Source organism: Nematolebias whitei, chromosome 11, assembly GCF_014905685.2.
Source record: "Nematolebias whitei isolate Nwh7 chromosome 11, NemWhi1, whole genome shotgun sequence".
Classification (NCBI taxonomy): domain Eukaryota; kingdom Metazoa; phylum Chordata; class Actinopteri; order Cyprinodontiformes; family Rivulidae; genus Nematolebias; species Nematolebias whitei.
Genome location: NC_056508.1, coordinates 26,298,312 through 26,311,806, shown reverse-complemented (window position 1 = coordinate 26,311,806; position 13,495 = coordinate 26,298,312). Strand labels below are relative to the sequence as shown.

Sequence of the window (13,495 nt, the reverse complement as noted above, 5' to 3'; positions counted from 1 at the left end):
CCTTCAGAATTTTCTATATTTCTGCATAAATATGACCTAAAACATCATCAGATTTTCACACAAGTCCTAAAATTAGATAAATAGAACCCAATTAAACAAATGAGACAAAAATATTATACTTGGTCATATATTTATTTAGGAAAATGATTAAGTATTACATATTTGTGAGTGGTAAAAGTATGTGAACCTCTAGGATTAGCAGTTAATTTGAAGGTGAAATTAGAGTCAGGTGTTTTCAATCAATGTGATGATGATCAGGTGTGAGTGGGCACCATGTTTGAGTTAAAGGACAGGGATCGATCAAAGTCTGCTCTTCACAACATATTTGTTGAAATTTATCATGGTGTGAGCAAAGGAGATTTCTGAGGACCTCAGAAAAGAGTTGTTGATGCTCATCAGGCTGGAAAAGGTCACAAAACCATCTCTAAAGAATTTGGACTCGACCATTCCACAGTCAGACTGTGTACAAATGGAGGAAATTCAAGTCCATTGTTAGCCTCCCCAGGAGTGGTGGACCAACAAAGATCACTCCAAGAGCAAGACATGGCATAGTCAGCAAGGTAATTAAGGACCCCAGGGTAACTTCGAAGCAACTGAAGGCCTCTCTCACATTGACTAATGTTAATGTTCATGAGTCCACCATCAGTTGAACTCTGAACAACAATGGTGTGTATGACAGGGTTGCAAGGAGAAAGAAACTGCTCTCCAAAAAGAACATTGCTGCTCGTCTGCAGTTTGCTAAATATCACATGGACAAGCCAGAAGACTGTTGGAAGAATGTTTTGTGGACGGATGAGACCAAAACAGAACTTTTTGGTTTAAATGAAAAGTGTTATGTTTGGAGAAAGGAAAACTCTGCATTCCTGCATAAGAACCATATCCCATTTGTGAAACATGGTGGTGGTAGGATCATGGTTTGGACCTGTTTTGCTGCATCTGGACTAGGACGGCTTGCCATCCTTGATGGAACAATGAATTCTGAATTATATCAGATAAAGGAAAATGTCAGAACATCTGTCCATGAACTGAATCTTAAGAGAAGGTGGGCCATGTACAGTAGCAAGACAATTAACCTAAGCACACAAGTGGTTCTACCAAAGAATGGTTCAAGAAGAATGAAGTTCATGTTTTGGAATGACCAAGTCAAAGTTCTAACCTTAATCCAATCCAGATGTTGTGGAAGGACCTGAAGCAGCAGTTAATGTGAGGAAACCACCAACATCCAGAGTTGGAGCTGTTCTTTATGAGCTAAAATTTCTCCAAGCTGGTGTGCAGGACTGATCAACAGTTAACGGACATGTTTAGTTGCAGTTATTGATGCACAGTGGGGTGGTGGTCACAACTGGGTTCTCGTTATCTACTTTTATGACTTGTGTGAATATCTGATGATGTTTTAGGTCATATTTATGCAGAAATGTGGAAAATTCCAAAGGGTTCACAAATGTTCAAGCACCACTATATATCTATAGAGCAAAACGCATATTTATGGATGAATTTTAACCCCTTTTTTATTTGTTGTTTAGGAACTTACTTATATTTACTAAACTTGTGCTATGTTCTGTTTGGATGAAGTAGTTCTCCTGAAGCTAATGGGTGTTTTTGCTCTGCAGTATACAGTATGGGCTGCACTTTGGGTAGCCTGGAACGTCTTCATCATCTGCTTTTATCTGGATGTAGGAGGCCTGTCAAAGGTGAGGCTTTCAAAGTTTTTGTGGTCTGAATGTTACGTCACTCAAATATCTGCTGGGTCAGGAGGGTTGCTCTGTACTGTGATGAATGCTTTTATTTTCTTTAAAGTCATGGCTGCGGGCGTGTGGGGAGTAAAGGCTGATTTCTATTCCTCTGCTACACCGCTGGTGTCTTTAGGTAGAGCACAAACCCTAAAGATGTAAACAAAATATGGCCACAAAATGTACATTTTTATTTACATCAAACATCAACTGATGTTGGATATCTGGGTATTTTAAACATTGTTCTGGTTCAAAGATTAATCTAGTGTGAGAAGAGTATATTAAAGAGTGCAAACATTAACTTCTTATGATTTACCATTTATCTGAGCAAACACTGACCCTCGCTACAACTCATGAATGTTAATACATAGAGTTTTGTTTGTATATGGTCAGGTGACCTGATGAGGAGCTGTAGGTATTAACAACAGAAACACACACACATATAATGTGATGCATGGATCTTGTTCTACTGTCAGTTTGATTTTCTATCTCAGACTGATCAACATTAGTCATAAAAGTCAGACTAGGTTCAATATTTTGTGTCTGGGTCAGAAGAAGCCATATTCAAACATGAACTAAGCAGAGAAGTGATACAAAAATGCAAAGAAAACATATTATTTCCTTTTACCAATAACTGCACTATGCGGATTTGTGGGGGAATGGTGGCGCAGAGGTTAGAGAAGGTGGACCTGTGATCGAAAGATTGCTGGTTCAACTCCCAGTACGGACAACATCGAAATGTGGGATAGGTGAATCACCCACAACTGTCTCCACCCTCTTTTGCCCCACTCTGGGCCCTTGAGCAAGGCCCTTAACCCCCACCATTGGCCCCAGCTCTCCACTCCACACAGAAGAATGTGGTTGCATGAGAGGGCATTAGGCGTGAAAATAATTGCCAAGTCTTCGTGTGACTCAATTTGCTGTGGTGACCCCTGAAGAAGGGAGCAGTCGAAAGAAGAAGAAAAAAAGTATTATGCTGATTTGTTTGAAAAAAATCGTACAAATCATTTTGAGAAAAAAATAAGAATCCAAAATATATGACCTAAGTTACATTTTTACCCCAATTTTTGGCCCACTGCTGCACACCATCAACTCTGACATTAAAAAAGCCATTTTCAAGACATCAATTCATTTTTTTAAATTTTTTTTAAACCTTTATTTTACCAGGAAGAAATCCATTGAGATCATCAATCTCTTTTACAAGGATATCCTGGGCTATATACACATATAGCAACAGTCTTAAAAACAGTATCAATGCATTAAAAATAAAATATAAGTAAAAGAAACATACATCAATAAAACATAAAATACAATGTAAGTTAAGAAAATCACAAAACAGTTAAACATTACAGGTACAAGACTTGACTAAAACCTCAGACAATTTTTGTTTAAAACTAGCTAATGGAATAAAAGACTCTAACCTCAACTTAAGCTGCAGCTCGTTCCAAGACCACGGGCCGAAATAGGACAAACTCATCTTTGCTGACTCTGTGCGTACAAAGGGTACCTTAAACCTCAGCCAGCTACTGGCCCTGAGACTGTGTGTGTTCTGTAGTGAAATGAAATTGGAGCAGATATATGATGGTAATTTTCCTAAAATGGCTTTGTATATGAAAATATACCAATGCTTCATTCTTCGAACATTGAGAGAAGTAAGTCCAGCAAGGGTGTATAGAGTACAATGATGAGTCCTAAAGGATGAACCTGTTATATACCTCAGAGCAGCATGGTAAATAGGGTCCAATTTAGCTAAGGTAGTGGGAGAGGTAAATCTATAGACTGTGTCTCCATAGCCCAACTGTGATAAAAACAAACTTGTTACAAGCCGCTATATGGTGCTATATATATTTTATTTATATAGCACCAAGTCACAGCAGACATCATCTCAGGGCACTGAACAGAAACATTCATATATAAAAATAATAAGTTATCACTATTTATCTGACGAGCAGACTGCTTTGAATTTAACTCCATTGCAGAAACTCTCATCTTGAGCAAGCGTGAAGGCGACAGTGGAAAGGAAAAACTCCCTCATGAGGAAGAAACCTTTAGCAGCACTGCACATTAGCATTCCTCATATGGATCAGGAATCAATGTTATCCCCAAGAAACAAATTGTTGTACTACTAACATCAACCACACAATATACTAGTTTGAATGTCCAGAGGACCAGATTTAACTTTTTTAGACACACAATATACTGTATCTTGCAATTATTTAAAAATAGAGAGATGAACAGAGAACAGTGTTCAAACACTGGTTGCTGAGAGCCAACAATTTTGATCATTTTCACCTGAATCTCTATGTGAAAAGCCTAATGTGAAGTTTATGACTTCTGTTTTCAACATCCATGGCAGCAGACGGAATTAACACTGATGTCATGCATGGGGCTTTGAGTCCTTTCAGCTTATTATCTAGCTCCTGATAAAAGACTAAACCATAAAGCAAAAAAACCAAAACAAAAGCAAAACAGAAGCAAGAAAACAAGTTAATTTCCGCAGGGATCTGCAAAACTGAAAAATACCCAGGATGGTAAGACTTCAAACGGCACTCAAAAGTGACACAGATTAGCTGAATGTTTGTAATATTTGGCATAAAAGCTGCACTTGTCTTAACTTGCACACTCTTATGCCTTGAATGCTTCATTATTCTGGCTTTAACTCCATAGAGAAGTATGAACCAAGACTGACCAGATTGTTTATAAAGACGTCACCACCTGCAATCTTGCTGCGCACCCTAAAAGCATCTGTGGAGTCTGTTCTAGTTCTTTAAGACAAGTGGGAAAGTAGTTCATTTAAAAACAGTTTCAGTAAAAGGAGGATAAAAAAAATTAAAGGTAATTCTAAAACCACAAAACCTTTGATAGAAAACGCTTATTTTGAAAATTGTTGCAACAAACAAGTTCCACTTGAAAGTTAGAGGACAGTTGTCTCTTAATTTATCTTAAGTCTTCAGTTAATTTCAAAATGCTGCTGCCAGAGTCTTAACTGAAGTTAGTAGGACAGATCCAGTCAATTTTATTGTCAGTCACATCACATGTACATGAGGTGGAATGAAATTATGTACTCGGGGTCCCAGTTACACCCCAAAATAGCAAAAATGTAAAGTGTAAAAAGAAACATTATATAAGAATTCAAGATATTTGTTGAACGCCAAAATATTTATCCAGTTTTAGCTTCTCTCCATTGGCTCCCTGTCATATTCACAATTTAATTCAAAATCTTACTTCTAATCTGCAAAGCTCTCAACAACCTAGCTCCATCTTATATTAGAGATTTCATTGTTCCATATTTCCCAACAAAGCACTTCACTCTCAGACTGCAGGCTTGCTTGCGGTTCCTAGGGTTTCTAAAAGCAGAATGGGAGGAAGATCTTTCAGTTATCAGGCTCCTCTCTTGTGGAACTAACTTCCAGTTTCTGTCCATAAGGCTGACACATTGTCCAGTTTTAAGACTGGACATAACACTTTCCTTTTTGATAAATTCTATAGTTAGGCTTGGTTAAGGCTTGTTATGCTTCCATAGACGTAGACTACTGAAGGACAAATTGACCACATTTCCTTAAATTAATTGATAAAATTGAATAGTTTTGATTGATATTATTCTTATCTTAACATGTGATTCTTGACCTGCCATTGTGTATCTGTTCCTCTCAAACCCAACCAGTTGAAGCAGATGGCCACTTGTCCTGAGCCTGGTTCTGCTAAAGGTTTCTTCCTCATGAGGGAGTTTTTCCTTTCCACTGTCGCCTTCATGTTTGCTCAAGTTGAGAGTTTTGTGATGGAGTTAAACTCAAAGCAGTCTGCTCCTGACTTTTTAAATATATGAATGTTTCTGTTCACTGTCCTGAGTTGATTCTGTTGTGACTTGGTACTATATAAATAAACTGAATGGAATTGAATTAATTGCACCACATAACTCATTTAACAACGTATAAACCGGTATCAATAATTAAAGTTGTTATTATTATTATTATAATTATTATTTTACAAAAGTAGATTTATCTCCTAAATTGTCTTTTTGTCTGACCTTGTGTCAGATTTAAACTTTCCACTCAGCCAAAATTGTTGCAAAATAGAAAAAGCACAATGGAGCTGTATTCAGATTTGCCATCAACATATACTATAATTAAATATAATGCAGTGCCACCTGATTCAACATCCATCACGTCTAAAGGCTTTCATGTGGATGTAAGTGCAGTCAAAGTGAACACATTAGCATGCAGTGAACAGTGTCATGAATGTGTGCCATAGGCAGCTTGTAAAAATCCAACAGCAAACCCTAAGTTTCTGCTCCCCTGTGGGGGTCTGCGTCCTCCCTGATGAGTTTAAAACATATTTGATTTAAAAAAAATCAGGACCCTCCTGAACACAAAACGTGCATATGAACAATTTAATTCAAGATCAGATTCATATTTCTTCTTTTGTCTTCTCCTCTCACCTCTCCTGAGGAGAATCCTGCCCAACAACCTGCTGACCACAGAGACTAATGAATTCATGTTGGCAACGTTCATCTGACACCTGCTCAGACTGCCAACATGAGTTTCAAACACACCGTCCCAGGCTGCGGCGACTCTGTCATTGTGCGATGATCCTTGGCTCCATCAAGTGTGTCTGACGTTCACTACATATGTGTGAGTGTGTGTGGCCGTGTGCTCCTGCGTGGTTCCTCTTAGAATAATGGTGCTTGTTGGTGCCAGCTGCTTGGGGCTGAGGCTGGGCATTAACCTGACAGATGGAACTAGCTTGGGCTCAGAGCTCTGCATATGGTGGCTAGAAGGAAAGCTGGCTAATGGAGTGCACAAACACGCAGACACATACACATTCTCTCCACGTTGCTCGAGCAAACTCGACATACAGTCTTGTGAGAGGATCTGTCATGAAACAAAGTGAGCTAATTTTTTTTCTGGCTGGCCTTGATGGATTGTGACAGAAGTACTGGAGGGTGTGTGTGTGTGTGTGTGTGTGTGTGTGTGTTTGTGAGGGTTGTGTGTTTTCCAGACCCTCAGAGTGAAGGGACAGGTTATCACAAAGTCATACATGCTCTGTCACCTCCTATTGATCCTTTATCCCTTCCCCCACCATTTAAAACAAATAGACTGCTGCTGCTCTGCACACACCTCTGATTTAAATGGCCATCCACCGTCCCTTATTTATTCCCTGTCACATTCTGCACACAGAGATCACATCCATACAGGCCTTGGGTATATCTACATAAGTGTTAGAGTTGGAAAAAGTTTGATGTTCCTCAAAGTGTATACAGTTAATTTATTTTATTTTATTTTATTCCATCCATCCATTTTTTTCTGCTTATCCAGGCTCGGGTCGCGGGTGTAGCAGCCTAAGTAGGGAGGCCCAGACTTCCCTCTCCCCAGCCACTTGGGCCAGCTCCTTCAGGGGAATCCCAAGGTGTTCCCAGGCCAGCTGAGAAACATAGTCTGTCCAGCGTGTCCTGGGTCTTCCTCTGGGTCTCCTCCCAGTGGAACGTGTTCGGAACACCTCACCAAGGAGGCGTCCAGGAGGCATCCTAACTAGATGCCCGAGCCACCTCAACTGGCTCCTCTTGATGTGGAGAAGCAGCATCTGTACTCTGAGTCCCTCCCAGATGATCGAGCTTCTCACCCTATCTCTAAGGGAGAGCCCAGACACCATGCGGAGAAAACTCATTTCAACCGCTTGTATCCGTGATCTCGTTTTTTCTGTTACAACCCAAAGCTCATGACCATAGATGAGGGTAGGAACATAGATCAACCTGTAAATTGAGAGCTTCACCTTTTTACTCAGCTCTCTCTTCACCATGACATATCATTACAGTGCCTGCTTCTCTGAAGACACCGCACCTATCTGCCTATCGATCTCTCACTCCATTTTTTCCTTATTCGTGGACAAGAGATACTTGAAATCCTACACTTGGGGCAGGACCTCCTACCTGACCTGGAGAGGGCACTCTACCCTTTTCTGGCTCAAGACCATGGCCTCGAAGTTGGAGGAACTGATCCTCATCCCGGTTGCTTCACACTCGGCTGCGAACTGCTCCAGCAAAAGCTGTAGATCACAACCTGATCAAGCCAATAGGACCACATCATCTGCAAAAAGCAGCTATGCGATCGTAAGTCCACCAAAACGGATCCCCTCAACACCTTGGCTGTGCCTAGAAATTCTGCCCATAAAAGTTATGAACAGAATCAGTGACAAAGGGTGGAGTCCAACTCTCACCGGGAACAAGCCCGATTTACTGCCGGCAATGCAAACCAAGCTCTGACACCGGTTATACAGGGACCGAACAACTCATATAAAAGGGCCTGGTACCTCATACTCCTGGAGTACCCCTCCCCCCCCACAAGGTTACCCAAGAAACACAGTTGAACACCTTCTCCAAGTCCGCAAAGCACATGTAGACTGGTTGGGCAAACTCCCACACATCCTCAAGAACCCTGCTGAGGGTGTAGAGCTGGTCCAGTGTTCCACAACCAGGATGAAAACCGCACTGTTCCTCCTGAATCCGAGATTTGACTATCCGATGGACCCTGCATTCCAGATCCCCTGAATAGACCTTACCAGGGAGGCTAAAGAGTGTGTTCCCCCTGTAGTTGGAACACACTTTACAGTCCCCCTTTTTGAATAGGGGGACCACCACCACCTGTCTGCCAATCCAGGGGAACTGCCCCCGATGTCCATGCAATATTGCAGAGTTGTGTAAGCAAACACAACCCCACAACATCCAAAGCGTTAAGGAACTCCAGGCGAATCTCATCCACCCCCGGAGCTCTGCCACCAAAGAACTTTTTAACCACCTCAGTGACCTCAGCACCAGAGATTGGAGAGCCTGGTCCAAAGTCCCCATGCTCCACTTCCTCAGTGGAAGACATGCTGGTGGAACTGAGGAGGTCTTCAAAGTACTCTGCCCACCGACCCACTTCCACTAAACAGTGATGGTTGTGTATCCCCACCCCAAGACACCAGATAGTGGACCAGAGTCACCTCAAAGCCATATGGAAGTAATTCTCCATGGCCTCTCCGAACTCCTCCCACGCCTGAGTTTTTGCCTCAGCGATCACCCAAGCCACATGCTGCTTGGATTGTCGGTCCCCACTAGCTGCTTCTGGGGTCCCACAGGCCAAAAAGGCCCGATAGGACTCCTTCTTCAGCCTTACAGCATCCCTCACCACCAGTATCCACTACTGGGTTCGAGGGTTGCCGCTGCTACAGGCACCAACATCCTTGTGGCCACAGCTCTGATAAGCCAACTCGACAATGAAGGCATGGAACATGGCCAACTCAGAATCAATGTCCCCCACGTCCCCTGGAATGTGTTTTGAAGTTCTCTGGGAGGTGGGAGTTAAAGCTCTGTCTCACGGGAGATTCTGCCAACCCTCATGATACGTTTGGGCCTGCCAGGTCTGAGGGGCATCCTCCCCCACCATCAGAGCCAACTCACCACCAGAAAGTGGTCAGTAGACAGCTCCGCCTCTCTCTTAACTCGAGTGTCCAAGACATGCGGCTGCAGATCAGATGAGACGACAACAAAGTTGATCATTGAACTGCGGCCTAGGGTGTCCTGGTGCCAAGAACACATATGGACACCCTTATGCTTGAACATGGTGTTCATTATGGACAATCCATGACGAGCAAAGAAATCCAATAATAGAACACAGCTCAGGTTCAGATTGGGGGGGGCCGTTCTTCCTAACCAGACCCTCCAGGTCTCACTGTCATTGCCCACATGAGCGTTGAAGTCCCTCCCAGCAGAACAAGGGAGTCCCCAGGAGGGGCACTTTCCAGTACCCCCTCCAAGGACTCCAAAAAGGGTGGGTAATCTGAACTGCTGTTTGGCGCATAAGCACAAAGAACTGTCAGAACCCGTCCTCTCACACGTAGGCAGAGGGAGGCTACCCTCTCATTCACTGGAGTGAACCCCAACATACAGGCACCAAGATGGTGGGCAACAAGTATGCCCACTCCTGATTGGGACCTCTCACCAGGGGCAACTCCAGACCCTCTCAAGGAAACTGGTTCCAGAGCCAGAGCCATGCATTGAGGTGAGTCCGACTATTTCTAGCCAGTACCTCTCAACCTCTAACACCAGCTCAGACTCCTTCCCCACCAGAGAGGTGACACTCCACATCTCAAGAGCCAGCTTCTGTAGCCGAGAATCAGACCACCAAGGTCCTTTCCCTTGGCCACCACCCATCCCACATTGCACCCAACCCCTTTGGCCCCTCCCACAGGTGGTGAGCACATGGAAATGAGGACCCATGTTTCCTCTTCGGGCTGTGCCTTTTATTTTTTCACCCTTTTTAAAAAGTATTTGCAATCAGTAATGTATTAATATAATGTCTACAATTCCTTGAAGGAATACTTATCGACAGAGTTTTAAATTAAATTGGTCTTGCAATGAGAAATGACTAAATGATAGTATTTTTGATCAAACCCGGTAAATACCCTGTGATGTCATGTAATATCACATGAAAATCACATGATCTGTTGGTGCTTAAAGTAGGGGTTGTGAATGATTTTCAGCTACTGCCACACTAAATTTGAGTCCAACATCTGTAAAGCTGACTGAGCTACAGCCATTTGTGTGATGGCTAATGTGGGTCAGCTGTTGCAGCCATCTTAAGTTGTGTTGACTTCAAAAGTTTATTAGTTTCACATGTACACCCAATGATTACTTTATAAAAGTTTCATTAAGACCAGTCAAATGGTTCATGAGATATTTTGCTAACAGACAGACAGCGTTGACCCTGGCTCAGTTTCTGTAAAACATACTTGGTTCTACCTATTTTAGTGTTTCCTAAAATGTGTTGGCTGCGGTGGCCATTTTGGATCAGATTTACTCTGAAAGTCAATCAGTTGTAGAAGTATATTTATGGATAACTATCTAAAAGTTTCATTAAAGTTTGTTCAGCGGTTCGAGAGCTACACACACTCACACAGATACAGGCGAGAAGATCCCCCAGGAGAAAATACAATAATCCCAAAATGATGCAATCGATTTCTAAAACTGGTTTAGTTAGGATAAAATCAATGACAAAAATCTGTGGTAATCTGTACCTTATCAACTGATTAATACTGATCACTGTATTATATTAAATTTCAATTTGCTAAATAACTCACTGACTACAAAACAGTTACACAATACGTATTTATTATTATTTATTTATTTACAAAAATCTGCACGAGCCTAATGTTCTTGATTTTATGTACATGGGTGCGGATGTGTTATAAAATAACCTCCAGCTTCCCTCACTTTCTGTTTATTTACTCAGCTGATCATGTTGAGCAGTCTCTGATTAAAGCACAGCCATGTTCACACTGCTTTATTACATTTAATTAGATAACAGGCTGCCAGCAGTTACAGAGGAGACAACAACATCCACTTGGGTATTTAGGCCTCTTCCCAACTGTGATCAAACAGGACTTCTTACCTCTGTTTTTCACAAAGTCCTTGCTAATTAAATTCCCACAATTTAATAGACTATGATTGCATGAACAGTATGGCTTCTATCAGCAAGCTTACTCTAAATAAATGATATAGAAGGATTGATTTGGGCTTTTGAATGCAAGGGAGCGTAACAATCCCCCTGCCGACTGCAAGTTGCCCAAAGTCCCTTCAGTATCGACTGCTGATGCACTGCAGTCATGAGTGTTGCTGCAACTTAAATAGAGATGGCTTCCTCAGCTCGCAGCATCAATCAATGAGATCTGTCAAGTCATTAGTCCTTCCAGGCCCACTTTGACCCTCAGCCGTCCTTGTTTTTCTGACTTCCTGTGTGACAAATAGCAGAATGACACACAATGGAAGTAAGAGGCAGAGATTGATGAGATGTAAAGAAGAAGAATGAAGTTTAATCATTACTTTGATATTACTTGGGACTAGCGTTAGATAGTTTTTGTACCTGTACCACGAGCATTGAAAGCTGTTCCCCAGTCATTATGTATGTGCTGTTGATGTGTGTTTGTGAGAGGGGGTTGATAGGAATCAGAGATGTTTCCTGACAGCACTTGGTTCTGTTAATAATGCATGTCTTGTCACTGAGGAGCAGATGTGGGGTTAGATTGCTGTATTGGGGTATTGATTAGCAGCAGTGTCTGCCCCACTTTACATGTGGGCTTATATGGCAAAAATTACCATCACATTCAGAAAAATAAAACTTGTTCCAAATGCTGAATTTAAAATAAATAAAACATCTTATATTTGGATTAAGAACATATTAAACTTAACTCAAACCCAGAGGGATGAGATTTAATGAGGTCATAAAGCAAAGGGTCACATGACTAAAGGTCACGGGGTCATTTGGCAGCGACTCAGGGTCATTCTTCCATTAATCATGTAAAGAATGTGTTAACCTTAAAGTTTAAAACATATTTGCGGCCATACATTTTTATTTGACTTGATTTTAAGATATTAGTCTCTGGAGGTTTTCAGAATATTTGTTTATTAGCTGCAAAATCTTCATATATATATTTTACAAAAATACATTTAAACATGCCAAAATCAAAGTCTAATCAAATGCCTGGCATTCCTTAGATGACTGTTTGTTGCCCGCAACCTTTCCTGTCAGAGTTTTGAACTGAGAATTTTTTATTTTGAGAAATGATGGCATTTGAGACAACTTGGTCCAACTTTAGAAAATATTGTTATGTGTTATCACATGTGATCTAGACTGTTGAAGTATCTGCTGCAAATGATTACAACCACATCAAGTTTTAAGTCGATTTTGGTAAACTGACATGGGCATAACATTATTTCACTTTTCTTTTTGGCTGTGGGCAATAATTGAAAGATCTTATGAGATACTTTGCATTTGTAAATGACAAAACCAACAACAATAGAAAAAAATACATGCACTTTTCCAATTTGCTATGGAAGCTCCTGCTCTTAATATAGTAAATATGAAGATTATTTGGGGCTGACAACATTTCATTAATGAAGTAAACTTGGATGAACCATGCTCAATAGCACAAATTTATGAAACAAAAAATGTTAAGCTTTGTGAAATTAAGATCCCTGCATGTTGAAACTCCTGCCTGGTGACATGGCCTTGTGTTCTTGTAAAGAATAAATGCACCATACGTAAAAATATAGACCACTCATAGAGGTTAATGCATTTCTTCTCTTCCAGGACAGCGACCTGCTGACGTTTAACATATCGGCTCATCACTCTTGGTGGAGTGAACACGGTCCCGGCTGTGTGAGGAGAGAGATGCCCCAGACCCCCGGAGTGCACGCCACAGAGAGCCACTCCTACATCACCGTCATGGGCTGTTTCATGGACTACCAGTACATTGAGGTCATGCACAGCAGCACGCAGATCCTCGTTGCTGTGAGTACAAGCTAACAATGAACAGCACTGACATGTTCACATGAAGAGACTGCTCTAAAAGCAGGCTACATAATGTGAGACCTCACTCCTTTAACAGTCAGTGGGATTCATGTAGAGAAAGTGAACACGATTGAAAAGAAGATTCTTTTTTTAAGGTATGGTTCTACAGCTCTCTGGTATTTAGACTGTCCCAGGCTTCCTTCCTTGGCTCTGGATCCTGAGTGAAAAAATGAACTGTTTTGTCTAGTTTGTGATCTGAGCTGCCAGCTACTAACAAGTTCATCAAACACTGGAAATTCTATTGTTCTTATACAGCCTATAATCAATGCACTAGAGGCTCACTTCCTGCCGACGTCTGTTTGCACAAACCCACATTTGACCTGCTAACCTCTTCCTCATTGATTACAGCGGTATATAAATAGACAGATATATATATATATA

At 41.4% G+C, this 13,495-nt stretch overlaps 1 protein-coding gene across 1 annotated transcript in view; it reads left to right on the top strand.

Annotated features, from left to right (window-relative positions):
• Positions 1-13,495, top strand: part of nkain4 (sodium/potassium transporting ATPase interacting 4) — a 66,898-nt gene that overhangs the window by 28,747 nt on the left and 24,656 nt on the right. The window contains exons 3-4 of the mRNA XM_037684071.1: positions 1,611-1,691; positions 12,854-13,054. Coding sequence (XP_037539999.1) covers positions 1,611-1,691; positions 12,854-13,054 — 282 coding nt within the window. The remainder of the gene's footprint in view (positions 1-1,610; positions 1,692-12,853; positions 13,055-13,495) is intronic.